This window comes from Pseudonaja textilis, chromosome 4 (assembly GCF_049901715.1).
Source record: "Pseudonaja textilis isolate UNSWEBS1 chromosome 4, rPseTex1.2, whole genome shotgun sequence".
In the NCBI taxonomy this organism is placed as follows: domain Eukaryota; kingdom Metazoa; phylum Chordata; class Lepidosauria; order Squamata; family Elapidae; genus Pseudonaja; species Pseudonaja textilis.
In genome coordinates this window covers 16,580,346-16,596,065 of record NC_141993.1, presented here as the reverse complement: position 1 = coordinate 16,596,065, position 15,720 = coordinate 16,580,346, and the positions used below count along the sequence as shown (strand labels likewise).

Below are 15,720 nucleotides of genomic sequence, written 5' to 3'. Positions count from 1 at the left end.
AGGTGACTGAAGTTTCTGCCACGCAAAATTCTAACTGGAGAGCATGATTGATGACTCTTGGCTACGGATGTGTCCCATTGGAGAATATGAATTACGATACACCCGGGGGTGGGGGGAAAACCAGGGTCAAGGGTGACAGTGAATGATGTACCTCAGAGTCGGCGACACCCAGGCAGTGCCGGACATGTTAACTCCCAATAAATCCTTTTGAAGTTATGGAAGTTTGGCTCAAGGCTCATGATTTAAATCGGGTTAAGTGCCAGAATCCCGACACATAAAATGGGACAAAATTCACTTAACAACTGCCTTGCTTAGCAATAGAATTTTTGTGCTCAGTTTTGGTTGTAAGTTGAGAATTACCTGTAGGGTAGGAGAAATTACCTGTAAGGTAGGACAAATTTTTATCTCACGTTGATTGTTTTAAAAAAAGAGAGAGCGAGATACTAAGTAGCTACTGAGTAGATGCTGAGTACTTGGGTTCAAAGTCAAAATGTTTTAAGGAGGACATAATAGTGGGGACTCTTTCAAAATCTTTTGTTCCTCCCACTCAACCTATTTAATACAACAGATGTCTGAGGCCTTGTATCTTCTAACATCATTTGGATTAAAACAATACTTCATTCCAAATAAATACGGCTGCAGATAAATAGGGCTTAACAAGCACTGAGAGAGAGCCAGCCTCCTGTAATAGAATACGTTGCTCAAATAGATCACACATTCATATCAATGATACATTTGGGAGTCTCTTTATTTATGGTTAATATATTCAATAATCTCCCAACCCATTTTTCATTATTTCATATGTTTCCCAATTAACAATTCAGTGCCTTGTTGGTGACATTCACTTCTGATAACAGAGTGGCTAGGCGGGATCTAATAAAGTCTTCAGAAAACGCATGGCCTATTCCATTATTCATCTTCTCTCGTTCGTATTGTTCTGAGAGACGTTGTTCTCCTTTTAGAGGATATTAAGGGGACTTTTCTTTCCACCGGAGTAACAGTGTTCGCTGCAGCTAGAAATAGACATTGATCAACAGACTATTTACTTCTGATTTTACAGGTGGCTGAATTTCTATCTAATGCAATTATTTTTAAAGGGAAGCAGGGGGAAACACAATCCTTAAAGCTTCATTTGTTTTAGGTGTGGACGGTTTTTGCTTTGAAGGCATTATTTGTATAGCTGTTCATTCATTCTCTTTATTTGTTGGCTGGCTTGAACAATATTTGCACTATAGCCAGGATTAGCCATATACACCCACTGCAGATATTTGAATACCCTTGACGTTATTGCAAAGGCTCCCAACAATGCTGCATGTCCCTGCTGCCATTTGCGCACCTTGGAAAAGATTCTCTGGTGCCTCCTTTTCTAACCAAGTTGAATATAGGTAGTCCTTGACTTATAACACTCCTGTCAACTCATAAAATATTTCTCTGGGCTTTTTAGAGTTGCCAACAGAAAGGGAGAGAGGAGTAGTGTAGCAGCTTGCAAAACCAAAACTGCATTCCATGGATGTTTTTATAGATAGTTTCCAGGCGACCGAAGTTTCTGCCGTGCAAAATTCTAACTGGAGAGTCTGATTGATGACTCTTGGCTATGGATGTGTCCCATTGGAGGATATGAATTATGATACACCCAGGGGGTGGGGGAAAACCAGGGTCAAGGGTGATGTGTCTCAGAGTTGCAGCACCGGCATGTCCCCTCCTAATAAATCTTCTTTGACCATTAAAAATCTGGCTAGAGACTCATGATTTAAATGGGGGTGACTACCGGAGCCCTGACAACTCTGTTTAGTGACCGTTTGAAGTTACAAGGGCACTGAAAAAAGTCACTCGTGACTATTTTTCACGCTTATAACTGTTGCAGCATCCCCATGCTCATGTGACCAGAATTCAGACGCTTGGCAACAGACTCATTGTCGCGACTACGCAACACACGCGTTTGAAACGAAGCCCAGTCGACCCGAAGAATGGCGATTCCCTCCGTCGGCAAAGACTTTGTATAATAAACACGAGCGGTGTATTGGAAAAGCTGTTTGGTTAAGATATGCGAGTTAACCATGATAAATGTGATTGCATAACAACGAGTAATCATGAGTAGTAAGGGTAATATTGTTAATAAGGGTAATCATGGGTAATAGGAGGTAATAAGGGGAAATCATTATAAATACCGGCCTCTGTGAAACTCGGGTTAGAGCCGACTTTAATTTATTTGCTTAACTATTTTCTTGGAGTCCTTGCGGAGGAAGGAATAAAAAAGAGCTTTTTGTTTTACCAAATATTGAAGCATCGTTTGGTTTAATTTCTCCATGCATTTGGCCCAAAGAGTGGTTGAGACTCATATTTAAGACGGTTGCAGTGTTCTGGAGTCATATGATCACCTTTTGTGACTTTCTGATAAAATCAATGGAAAAGCCAGATTCACGTAACAACTGTATTACTACCTTAAGAACAGCAGCGATTCATTTAACAACTGTGGCAAGAAAGGTTGTAAAATGGGGCAAAACTCACTTAACAAATGTCTCACTTAACAACAGAAATGTTGGGCTCAGTTGTGGTCGTAAGTCGAGAACTACCAATAGTTGCTGACGTTCTACTTGGGCAAGGGAGATAACCTCCGGACTTCGAATCTGGATTGTAAATAGCCCCAAGGAAGGTCCATTATACTTCGAATAGTTGTTAAGTGACTGGGTCAGGATTCCGGCAGTTAACCCCCATTTAAATCATGACTCGCGAGCCAAACTTCCATAACTTCAAAAGGATTTATTGGGAGTTAAACTGTCCAGCACTGCCTGGGTGTAGCCGACTCTAATTCATTGTCACTCTTGACCCTGGTTTTACCCCACCCCCTGGGTGTATCATACTTCATATTCTCCAATGGGACACATCCATAGCCAAGAGTCATCAATCATGCTCTCCAGTTAGAATTTTGCGTGGCAGAAACTTCAGTCACCCAGTTACTATCTTTGAAAACATTTATGGAATGCAGTTTCGGTTTGCAAGCTGCTACGCTGCTCCCTCCTCCCTTTCTGTTGGCAATTCTAAAAAGACTATAGAAATCTTCTGAGTTGACAGACTGCTCATAAAGTCAGTATTAGGCAAAGCAATAGCAATAGCACTTAGACTTATATACCATTTTATAGTGCTTTACAGCCCTCACTAAGCAGTTTTTACAGAGTCAACCTATTGCCCCCAACAATTTGGGTCCTCATTTTACCCACCTCGGAAGGATGGAAGGCTGAGTCAACCGTGAGCCTGGTGGGATTCCATCTGCCAAATTGGAGGCAACTGGCAGTCAGCAGAAATAGCCTGCAGGGATTATTAAGCTTAATGGTTTAGGTAATAATGTTAAATATTTAATGGGATTTAAAAGGGGTGAAAATTAATGTATATGTAACTTAGAGGTGGCACACTTATATTGATATTTCGGGGGGGGAAACCAAATTCTAGAAGAAGTGTATTTTTTTTATTAGAATTTAAGATGAAATATACCAGTGTGACAGTTAAAAGTACTAAAGTATAATGATTATGAAGTTAATATAAATTAATTAAATAATGAGATAAGTATTTGGAATAATACAAAATGGAAAATGTATAAAAGCATTGCTAAGATAAGAAACTGGATACAAAAATTGAATATGTAACTATAATCATATTTGTATGTATATGTGAAACCTGTAATCATGCTGTTTCCTAAAAAGAGATGTTAAAATGAGGAAAACTGAATAAAACTTGTTTAAAAAAGAAGTAGCCTGCAGTAGTGCACTCTAACCATTGCTCCACCGAGGCTCTTTACAAAGGATTGTAAACTTGTCATACTCCTATCAAAAGAGGTCATAATTAGATTTTGCTGCTAAAGACAGAATAATTCCATGGAGAAATGTGGATTTGTAGCTTACTGCAAGGAAATTTCATATATACCCATATCAGCAGATTTATGAGAATCAGTTATGTGTCTGTACATGTGTGTACAACTACTGTACATCAGCAAATGTGGCCCCAAACCTTAATCTGGCTCCTGAATTCTAAAATGTTCCCTTTCCCTACCTGGTACTCTTCACCTTTTGAGTTTGATCAACCCATCCCAGAAGACAATTGCTCTTTCTGATCATCATCTTATATTATAGCCACATATTACAATCATATAATATTACAACCCCATCAATGGTACCTTTAGATGTACCCTCCTTTCCTTTGTCTTTGTGACAACTAGGGAGGTTCTTGTCTGATACGTTTTCTCAAGTTACAGTTCTGGTCCAGACCTGGGTTGCTGTTTTTTTAAATCTGACCTCGTTTGGTAGCAATTGTTCCTCCGGTTCTTCTACGTTGCCTCTTCTGCCGGTTACAGTGGCCAGCAACATTTCGACTCCCCTGCTTCTCCGTGACATTAACTGGCATATTCCTCAGGTTGGCCCCATGGTGGGGGAGGAGTAAAAAAAAGTCAAGAAGGCAGCTGGAGACACGCTGTTGAAACTCCGCCCTTTCCTAAAAATTATAGCCAATTTTAAACCCCAATACAAATGCCCTTCTCTAATAACATTATCCAGGAGTGAACAATAATGTCCCAACCCATCTTCATCACTCTATATATCTAGCTTCCTGTTTCATATCCTTAAGACATATTGTTGCTGGGTATGACTGCCCATATCTCTTTGAAATTTTCTACCAAATTGCAACATTTATTGTGCTAAAACTGGAAAATTCTTGTTAATTATGAGGAAGTCGTAACGGGAACTCTATCGAATTAGTTATAAATACCTGCAAACTGTAATTCTGTATTTGTCCTGATGCTCCTTCCTCAACTTGGTTCTGACTCCATGTCAGACCTGCTGTCAACTCGTAAAGCATTCATGGCCTGCTCTTGAGTTGCCATAGGCAAGGGAGGGGAAAAACTGATGGAGAAGCTCGGTTGTTATGACCAGAAGCACATTCCATGCATACCTTTCTTCAGATTATATCCCAGGTTAGTAGAGGAAGCCAGAGAGGCATTTTTTCTACAACCCATGAAAGTGCTTCTTTGGAGAATGTGATTTATGACATACCTTGGGAAGAGGGGGGAAACAGGGTCATAGGTAGGCAGTAAATTACGTGGGGCAGAGCCAACTGCACTTGGGAAAATGCCAAAATGTTGCTCCTAATAAATAATTGGATTTCTTTTGAAACTTGGCTTGAGGCTCATGAATTAATTAGGGCATCCCTCGGAACCCTGACACCTGCCTTAACTTAGGTTTCTAAGTAAAAATGATCCTTAACACCATTGGGTTGAAAAGATATAATTTACTAGAAGCCAAGTGAAATACAGTGCAGGGGTATCAAACTGGCGGTCCACAGGCCAGATGTGTCATGTGCACGCCACACCCAGCCCAGCTCCACGAATGGGAAAAATGTCACCGGAACATCATGTGACAGTGACATGACACAGCAAGTTTGACATCCATGCAGTAATGCAAAGCCAGAACTGAAATTTGCACGCCAAGACCCCAAGTGAAAACTTGAGACTTCCCATTGCTGGTTCCCCGCTGTCCAATCAATTTTGAAGAAGATGTTTTGGAAATGGCTACTCTGATTGTAGGCTGGCTTGCAGCTGCATTCTTTTCATCGCACAGCGATCTTGAAACGCTATCTTGGGCAGGCACCTTCACTTTCTTAACTTTCACTTTCTCCCCAAGTGCTGCCCCTCCCTCTCACCCTCCTCCCAGGGTTCATGTCAGACTGGTACTGAAGCAACTGTAGAGAGTTAGGTGGGAGGGGGCAGTTCTGACACCCCAATCCATGATTTTAAGTGCACTTCTCAACACAGTAGTCAAAAGATTATATTTATTTTTGATTTGATTTGATTTGATTTGATTTGTCAATCACTTACAAGATAATAATAGGTATAAGCATAAACATGAGTAAGAATACAGGAAATAGGTACGAATAAATGGGAGACAATAGGATAGGGACGGTAGAAATGATTGTGCACTTATGCACACCTCTTACAGATCTCTTAGGATTGGGGTGAGGTCAATAATGGATAGTAAACCCACCCCCTTCCTAAGAGATCTGGAACATTGATGGAAAGGTTAAAGGAGTGGGGGTTTGAGGATATTATAACAGAGTCAGGTAGCGAGTTCCAGGCATTGACCACTCTGATTGCAGTCGTACTTTCTGCAATCAAGTTTGGAACAGTTTACACTTATCTGTGGTGTGCTCGTTGTTATTGTTGCGGTTGAAGCTGAAGTAGTCATTGATTGGTATGGTCCTTTATCTTGGTCTAATGAATTACGGATGTTGTTTCTAATTTGTTTTCCCATCAATGTTCCAGACAAATAAATGATCTGTATTTTTAACATTCCCCAGGTAATAGTCTATGTGGAAGACGTCAATGATGAACTACCACTATTTACCCAAAGACAATATAATCGGCTGGGTTTGCGAGAGACAGCTGGAATTGGGACATCGGTTGCTGTAGTCCGGGCCACAGATCGTGATACAGGTATAGTTATTCCATAGAAGGACAATATTGGCTGGCCAGTGCAATGCTGTTTGAATAGCCTTCTGTGTTAGTGATCCTGTCCTGATTTATCTTTGGAGGAAAAGCATTAGAGCTTTCTGTATGTATGAGCCATGTTAGGAGTCCCAAGTCTTTTTTTGTGATAAATTCCATACTCATTATTTTCTCTTATTTTAGACTTCTGCATGCCCAAATGAAACTTAGTTTGGAAGAGATCTACTTGAATTTTAGGCATATTAGAATAACACTTGGATGGGGCCTTTGAGGTCTTCTTGTCCATCCTCCTGTTCAAACAAGAAACTCTATTGGACCAATGGCCGTCCAATCACTTCTTAAAAGCCTCCAGTGATGGGGCACCCACAACATCTAAAAGCAAACTCTTCCACTGGTTAATTGTTCTCACTGTTAGGAAATTACTCCTTAATTCTAGGCTGCTTCTCTCCTTGATTAGTTCCATCCATTGCTTCTTGTCCTGCCTTCTGGTGCTTTGGGAAATAGACTGATGCCCTTTCTTTGTGGTATTCCCTCGAGTACTAGAACACTGCTATCATATCTCTCCTAGGCCTTCTTTTCACTAGACTAGATGTACCAGAATAGAATGGAATAGGAATAGGAATGGAATAGAATTGAGTAGAGTAGAGTACAGTACTGTAGAGTAGAGTAGAGTAAACAGGAATAGGAATAGAGAATAGAGAATAAAGAATAGAATACTAGAATAGAATAGAATAGAATAGAATAGAATAGAATAGAATAGTGAAATGAAGAAAAGGACAGGATAGAATAGAGAATAGAATACTAGAATAGAATAGAATAGAATAGAATAGAATAGAATAGAATAGAATAGAATAGAATAGAATAGAATAGAATAGAATAATGAAATGAAAAAAAAGGAAAGAACTGAATTGAATTGAATTCTTTACTGGCCAAGTGTGATTGGACACACAAGGAATTTGTCTTTGGTGCATAAGCTCTCAGTGTACATAAAGAAAAAATAAAATGCATTCATCAAGAATCATAAGATACAACACTTAGTGATAGTCATAGGTTACTAATAAGCAATGAAAACAGACTAGAATAGGGTAGACCTACCCAATTCCTGAAAAATTAACATCTTCCTAATGCTGCTTTCTAAAATGCTGTGTACAATGATGTTCATAATTAAATTTACATTTTCCCCATCATTTTGGGTACCCAAATACAATCTGAGTCCACATGCATACTTTGCATTCTGATTTAAATCTGCAAATGATGCGTTTTACTTCATTTATGTCAACTGACATAATTTGAAGCATGTGACCTCAGGGCACAGCTGACGTGGGATGATATAACAAGGGGAATTATGTAAATATAGAGAAGAAATGCCCTTCCTTAAACGGTCTATTAAATCAAGGTCTTAAAACACGGGTGTCAAACTCGCTGCCTCACGTTGCTGTCATATGACGTATTGTGATGGGTTTTTTTTCCCCTTTGCAGAGCTGGGATGGGCGTGGCCTGCATGTGACTCATTCGGCCTGTGGGCCACCAGTTTGACACCCCTGTTAATTTAAAATATTGCTAACAGAGAATAGCCGTGGGATAAATTTGTAAAAACAACTCTAGATTACCATCTTCTACTTAATTGTTAATTGCAATGTTGTATCTGAATGCCTATATGCAGGGTAGAGGTGCCAACTTCAAGTATGCCTCTGCTTCAGTACTTATCTTAAAAGGAATTAATTAAATTCCTTTTAACTAGGATACCAGCTCCTCTTCTTTTCCATAATTGGGCTGGTGAACATCTGCCCACAGGTACTAACTAGCAATACAGTTAATTTATTTATGGTCAAAGACCAACCTAATAATAATAAAAATCACATAACACCCAAATAAATTAATTCAATGTGAGCCAAACAATTAATAAAACAAATAAGGAATTGTGTTTAGTCCAGAGTAAATCAATAAATAAGCATTGCCACTGTTAAGCCCAAAGACTTCTTACAGCAATTAAAATTTACAGCCCAAATTTGGCAACCCTCCTAGAAGTTGCAGAAGCTGATCTACAGCAAGAAGAAAATGTTTGTCTATTCTGGCCGAATCAATGACTGATGAGTAGATGTGTTATGAATGCAGAATGCTCGGCTCGATACAGAGGGCAGCACAGCACAACAGGCAATAATATCATCTCAATTATCTAACCCAGCAAAAGGGATGAAATTGGGTTACCTTTTCCTTACAAAGTCGTGGTAAGTAGAACCTGCCACTGAGCACACTCTGATATGCAAGGTGGAAAGGATCTTAATAACATTGTAAAATGTAAAAGGCCTACCACGATGGCCACCATTAAAATAGCGTGGACTTTACTCCCAACAACTCCATTGGACGAGCTCAGAGAGTCGTCCTTTGTCTCTAAAATGTCTTTCTCAAGCATCACCAAGACCTCCAGGAGACCATATTTTAGATCTGCAGTTGAACCTGTCTTCCCACAGGAAACAAAACTATAAAACTCTCATTGGTATAAACTGAATATCACAAAACTAGATTAAAAGATTCTGTTAAAAAAATGTCCATTGTTAACCTGAATTCTACCTTTAAATGTTGTTGTTGTTTGTTTCCGCTGCTTCAAATGGCAGCCAATAATATCCCAGTTTTCTCTCCTGATTTCCAATATATCCTGGTTAATAATTTAAACAAGCGGTCAGATTACATTCAGTGTGGAAGCCTCGATTTCAGCTTTGTTGCTTTACCTAGCACTTACAGCAATAGCACGTATATATCTGACTCAGCCTTCCATCCCTCCAAGGTCAGTAAAATGAGGACCTAGATTGTTTGGGGCAATATCCTTATTCTGTAAACTGCTTAGAGAGGTCTTTAAAGTACTGTGAAGGCTTCACAGTCTGGGTCCTCGTTTTACTGATCTGTGAAGGATGGAAGGCTGAGCCGGTCAGAATCGAACTGCCAAACGGCTAGCAGTGGGCAGTCAGCAGAAGTAGCCTGCAGTACTGCATTCTAACCACCATGGCTCCTGGAATAAATTAATCCACAGGGACATACAGCTAAAACGAGTCCTTAACCACCTGTTCCAATTGCATAAAATCAGAGCTTCTATGTCTCTTTTTTTGCTGAGGCAAAAGCAATAACGCAAGATTCCCCAATGGGTGCCTTAAAGAAAGAAAAAAAACGTTAATTCAAGTGTTAATTGAAATGTTAATTTCAATTCAATCTTTCTTCCTCTTAATCAGGAGTGCATGTTGTTGGTTATATATAGTACATTTTAACAACTCTTATCTATAAAAATAACAAAGTCCATAAAAATATAATTAAATAATATAAAATAACAAGGGGGAACTTTCCCCTTCATTGCATTAATCCTGTATATTTCTTCTTTTTGGATTTCGTCATTCTAACTAGTAGAATTATTTTTTTTAACAAACAGTAGAAACTGAATTTCGGGACACGTGCGGGTGAGTTAGCTAAGATTAATACGTGCAACTCCAAGCAACTGTACTTTTGGATTTGGAATTGCAGAAAGAAGGAGAATGGCCCCATAATGTGGGAAACAAAAAGAAGGAAGTAACTGAAAAGGAAGGAAAGGCAGAGAAGTGCATCTGGAACCCCGTATTTGCCGAGAATTAAAATCCCAACATGATATAACAATGCTTGCTTCCTTTTGGGGAGGTGGGGAATCTCATAGAACATATAAAATAACAGAGTCAGAAGGGACCTTGAAGATCTTCTAGTCTAACCCCCCCCCCCGCTCAAGCAGGAGACCCTATACCATTTCATACAAATGGTTGTTCAGTCTCTTCTTAAAAGCCCCCAGTCATGGAGCACCCACAACTTCTGAAGGCAAGCTATACCGTTGGATGATTCCTTTCACCATTAGGAATTTCCTCCTTCGTTCTAGGTCTCGCTGCTCTCCTTGATTAGTTTCTATCCATTATTCCTTGCCTTATCCTTCTTTTCTTTTTTTCCTAAATGCAAACATCTGATCAGGGATGCAAGCGGAAGGCAAGGCGTTCGAACAGAACTTCAAATTACAAGTACTTAGAGTGTAGCGCCAACCTAATTCTGAGGGCCTGTAAGAGAATTTGGGTGATGAGATTTGAGCTCTGCGCTAAGAGTCAGAACCTACTAAGTGAGCCTTCAAAAATCTCAGTCTTCCTCCAACATCGGGTAACTTGAGAACGGATCCGTGAGTGGAAGTCAGTCAAAAATACTAGAGTTGTGCCCTAAACTGTGAGCAATCCCATTGAGTGGAGCAATCACTGATCATCTCAAACCATTGGTTTCGTGAGAATAAAACAGTTTGGTAGGCAGGTACAAAAGACTGGTAAAGAGTGACAGACCGCAGGAAGAACATAACAAATCATGTGGCAACACTCCCTTGTTTATAAAAAACTAAAAGGTTTGAGAACTTTGGAGGAATTTTGAATAGAAGGTGGAGTATCTTCATTGGGGTTTTCAAACACTCCTTTGGGGATCCTATAAAGGTAAAGGCACAAACATGCTAGTTGTTTCTGGCTTTAGGGGGCAGTGCTCATCTCTGTTACAAAGCTGAAGAGCCAGTGCTGTCCAAAGATGTCTCTGTGGTCATGTGGCCGGCAGGACTAAACGTTGAAGGTGCACGGAACGCTTGTTACCTTCCTACCCAAGGGATCCCTGTTTTTCTACTTGCATTTTTACATGCTTTCAAACTGCTAGGTTGGCAGAAGCTGGGATAAGTAACAGGAGCTCACTCCATTATGCGGTGCTAGGGATTCGAACCACCGAACTGCCAGCCTTTCTGATCGACAAGCTCAGTGTCTTAGCCACTGAGCCACTGCATCCCTTTGGGGCCCTGTACCATGGCTTATATTACAACCAATTACCCACCTTCTAATCATTCTTTTTCCTCTCCCTCTCTAGGAAATGGCGGTCTAGTGAATTACAAAATCATCTCAGGATCTGAGGGCAAGTTTGAAATTGACGAGAGCACCGGCCTCATTACCACCATTGACTACCTGGACTATGAGACGAAAACGAGCTACCTAATGAATGTTTCTGCCACCGATCAAGCCCCGCCCCAAAACCAAGGATTCTGCAGCATTTATGTCAGTCTCCTTAACGAATTAGATGAGGCTGTGCAGTTCTCAAACATCACGTACGAAGCAGTCATCACAGAGAATATCCCCTTGGGTTCTGAAGTGCTACGAGTCCAGGCCCGGTCCATTGACAACCTTAACCAGATCACGTACAAGTTTGACCCAAATACTAATCCTCAAGCTTTGTCTTTATTCAAAATAAATGGAATCACTGTAAGTAATTTACTGGGAGATTTCTGTTATCTGTGAACATCCCTGGATATCGGTGGCCTGTATGTATTTATTTATTTCTGTCAGGGTGTGATTACAGTCAGAGGACAAGTGGATCGAGAGAAAGGAGACGTTTACACCTTAACTGTAGTGGCGGATGATGGAAGCCCTAAACTTGACTCGACTGTGGTGAGTTGATTTTGTGTGTGTTCCTTTGTCTTTGTATGCTTAGCTAAAATTTCAACCTATTATTGTGAGGTTGTTCATCCTCCAGAAATGGAAGGTTTTGTAGTTTTCTCTGGAGATGGGAATAGAGTAAAAAAAAAAAATTGACGATTGTTTTTGGGGGATGTTCCTTAGTATATGGAAGATGACAGGAAGTTTTCTTTTCCTTTTTCTTTCCATTTTAAAGCCTTCACCACACTGTAGCAAGGTTCTTTGTGGTTGTGTTCTTGTCTTTAGAATCACACTATGTTATGACAGATGTGTGGATTGTGAAGCTAAAACTAGAAAGTTACTTAAAAATTCGAATTGTTAACTATTTTACTACTTCCTTAAGACCAACGGATAATTGAATTGTTTTCTACAAAGTACTGAGTGCTTTATTTTCTTAATCATCCACATTTTACACTGAATTAACTTACTGTAGATTTTTTTTTACTTTTACTGTAGATTCTTTTACTTTACTCTGAATGTGAAGTGATGTGATTTTTAAATGAAATTATTCTTCACTTAAAACATTTTAAAATTATTTTAAAAGTAATTTGTGTTTAGTCCAGATAATGTCCCAGGAGATTTTTGCTCACATGTTTTATTATCCTTTCCTACAGATGTCTTACTCACAGGATTTTTAGAACTCAAGAAGGTTTAAGAAACCACACACTCAAAACACATGACACTAAAATTATCTCAGAATCCTCTCACAAAAAAACACAGGATGGGCGATTTCTGTTTTAATCTCCCTCTTGTTTTTCTTTTTTCTCCTTTTGTACTACTCTTGACTCAAAATGCAAGCATGTGCTACATGCTAAGCTCAAATGCTGAGGTGGAGGTGCAGGAGGGGAATACATGCAAGAATGGTACAATGGGAAGATGTAGTTTAAGGCCCAAGGGCAGTTTCCCATTTTGGACAGATAATACTGGAGAAATAAAGGTTATTATCTATAACACATCAGCATGCATTACACAGAATGCTAAATGGAATTTGGGTAAGAAATGGATGAATAAACGACCAAGGAGACCACAGCTATTAGATGATTAAGGAGAGACTGATAAAGCAAAAACAAAGAAATTATTATTTTTTTACATTGTTCGTTGAATCTGTATCTCTGACCCATAATATTTTTTCCAAAACCCTGAATTTATGTATCCTATTTAAAGGATAGAAATCTAATCCCTCTTTATTTCTTTTTCTTCTCTGTGTCCACTTCTGGGCTTCCATCCAATAGAAGGTAGGAATGTTTATTAAGTTTATTATAGCATGCTGACTGGGGAATGCAAATTAAAATCTACACATTTTAAAGCTGCCAAGGTGGAGCAACATTGATCTAGGGCTATTCCTAGAAAAAAAGTGAAAGTAAGTGGCCAATGGATTGCCTAAGACAGGGGTGTCAAACTCAAGGCCCAGGCGCCGGTTATGCCCTGCAGGGTGCTTAAATCTGGCCCATGAAGCTGCCCTGGAAATAGCAAAGGACCAGCTCGCAGTGCCTCAACCCAGCCCAGGCCAAATGGTTGCTTATCTAAACCTGGTGGTGGCCTTTTTCATTGGCGGAGTGCTGCAGGAGGCCATTGCAGCCGAAAACAGAGCACGCGCCCCTCCCAAGCTCCGTTTTTGCTTGCAGAATGCTAGCAAAGCAAACTTGATTGTCCTCCACTGCTGAGGCCTCTGGGCAGCCTGCGTGGCCATCCAGGGGTTCCGTGCTTGGCCTGAGAGGGACAGGGAGGTTCCTCTAGAGGACAAAGGTTTGGTGTTCTCCCTGGTCTCACGTTCCTCCGCTGGAGACACTGGATCTCCCCGGTGGTGGGATTCAAAAATTTTTTTTACTACCAGTTCTGTGGGTGTGGCTTGGTGGGCGTGGCAGGGGAAGGATACTGTAAAATCTCCAGCCACAGGTAGTATTTGCCAGTTCTCTGAACCACTCAAAATTTCCATTACTGGTTCTCCAGAACTGGTCAGAACCTGGTCAGAACCACCTCTGGATCTCTCCCAGCCCCACCTGGACCATCACAAGCGCCCCTGACATGAGTGATGTCAAGCTGGCCACACCCACCCTGGCCACACCCACCCAGCCCCCCAAGGTCAAACACAACCTTGATTCAACCCTCAATGAAATCAAGATTGGCACCCCTGTTATGTGTTGTCCAAGAGACTCCTGCTTATACTAATTTCACATTCATTCAGTTTTGAAGGCCACCAAATTGCCAAGCAACCCTGGCCAGTTGAAATAATTTTTTTAAAAATCAATCTATAAAGACTAAAGAATCAGGATAATAAAACTACCATGCCTTGGGAAGACAGACGCCCTGAACATAACTTTCTAATGAGTACCTATATAAGTACCTCTTAGAGCAACGATTATGAGGAGAGTCAGGTCTTTAAGACCCTCTTCAAGGATAGCTACACCAGGACCATATGGACCATGCGGTATGGGAGCTTCAGAGGTGGTATTCAGCCAGTTCAGACCGGTTCTGGCATACCAGTAAGCAGAAATTTTGAGTAGTTCAGAAAACCAGCCAATACCACCTCTGGCTGGCCCCGCCCACCCGCAGCCACCATTGTGTATCCTATATTCCTTGATTTTTAGCTCAGCTGATTCACAGGGCAGAGCAGATTGCCGCACCTCAACTGAGCTAAAAAAAAAAAAACAGCTCACCTCACCAGCGCTGATACAGAGGGCGGTTTTTGAGTGCTGCGCACACGCACATAGAACCGGCAGGAAAACATTTGAAACCCCACCACTGGGGAGCTTCTGCTTCAAAAGACAAGGGCCATGACAGAAAAAGCATGCCTTCTTCTGGAAGCTAAAAGATGTCATTGTTTTATTGATGGGGCCTGGAATAATTTTTTTTTTCTCTGATCTTATAATACGGAGAGGAATACGGGTAGTCCTCGTCTTACAACCATACCATTCGAAGTTACAATGGTACTGAAAAATGTGACTTGTGATCATTTTCCACACTTGACAACCGTTGCAAAATCCCCATGGTCGCGTGATCAAAATTTGGACATTGGCAACTGGCATGTATTTATGATGCTTGCAGTGTCCCGGGGCCGTTTGATTACGTTTTGTGACTTTCTGACAAGCAAAGGCAATGGTGAAGTGAGATTCCCTTAACCACCAACTTAACAACTGTAGCGATTGACAACGGTGGCAAGAAAGATTGCAAAATGCTGAAAAAGCTCCCTTAACAACTGCCTTGTTTAGCAGTGGAAATTTTTTGGGCTCAGTTGTGGTCAAAAGTCAGGCCTACCTGTAATTAAAGGGAAGAAATTCCACTAACATTGAGGCCCTGCTCATGAAGGGGTTTGTAGAGGACCATTGAAACACTGAATTGCCCCTGGAAGAATAGAAAGTCAAACTCTTGAGGGTAGATCACTGCCAACTTTGATATGAACATGGTTTGCATTGAGATACTAGTTTTAGCAAGGAGAGAAAAGGGTTTCTCACAATCACATCCCATGAAAGAAAGATAAATGTATCCTGAGCTTGTCTTCAGAAACCAGCCATCTTGGATAATGTTGTCTTTGAAACCTTTAGCCAAATAAAGTTTCACAAATAGACCCATGTTCTTCTCCTTTGAGCAGAGTATATTTACAAGCTCAGTTATTTTTAGACCTGACAGCATTTCCTTAACTACTGGCCAAAAACAAGCTCAGATTGATTCTTAAGGCATATTTGCGGCTGCAATATATCCCTAACAGCCTAACACTTTAGTGCAGTTATGAAGACATGGTTC

General features: G+C 40.5%; 1 protein-coding gene across 1 annotated transcript in view; it reads left to right on the top strand.

The window, feature by feature from the left end:
- Window positions 1-15,720, top strand: part of CDH23 (cadherin related 23) — a 537,909-nt gene that overhangs the window by 410,520 nt on the left and 111,669 nt on the right. The window contains exons 30-33 of the mRNA XM_087932328.1: window positions 6,340-6,475; window positions 11,378-11,766; window positions 11,851-11,952; window positions 12,274-12,276. Coding sequence (XP_087788454.1) covers window positions 6,340-6,475; window positions 11,378-11,766; window positions 11,851-11,952; window positions 12,274-12,276 — 630 coding nt within the window. The remainder of the gene's footprint in view (window positions 1-6,339; window positions 6,476-11,377; window positions 11,767-11,850; window positions 11,953-12,273; window positions 12,277-15,720) is intronic.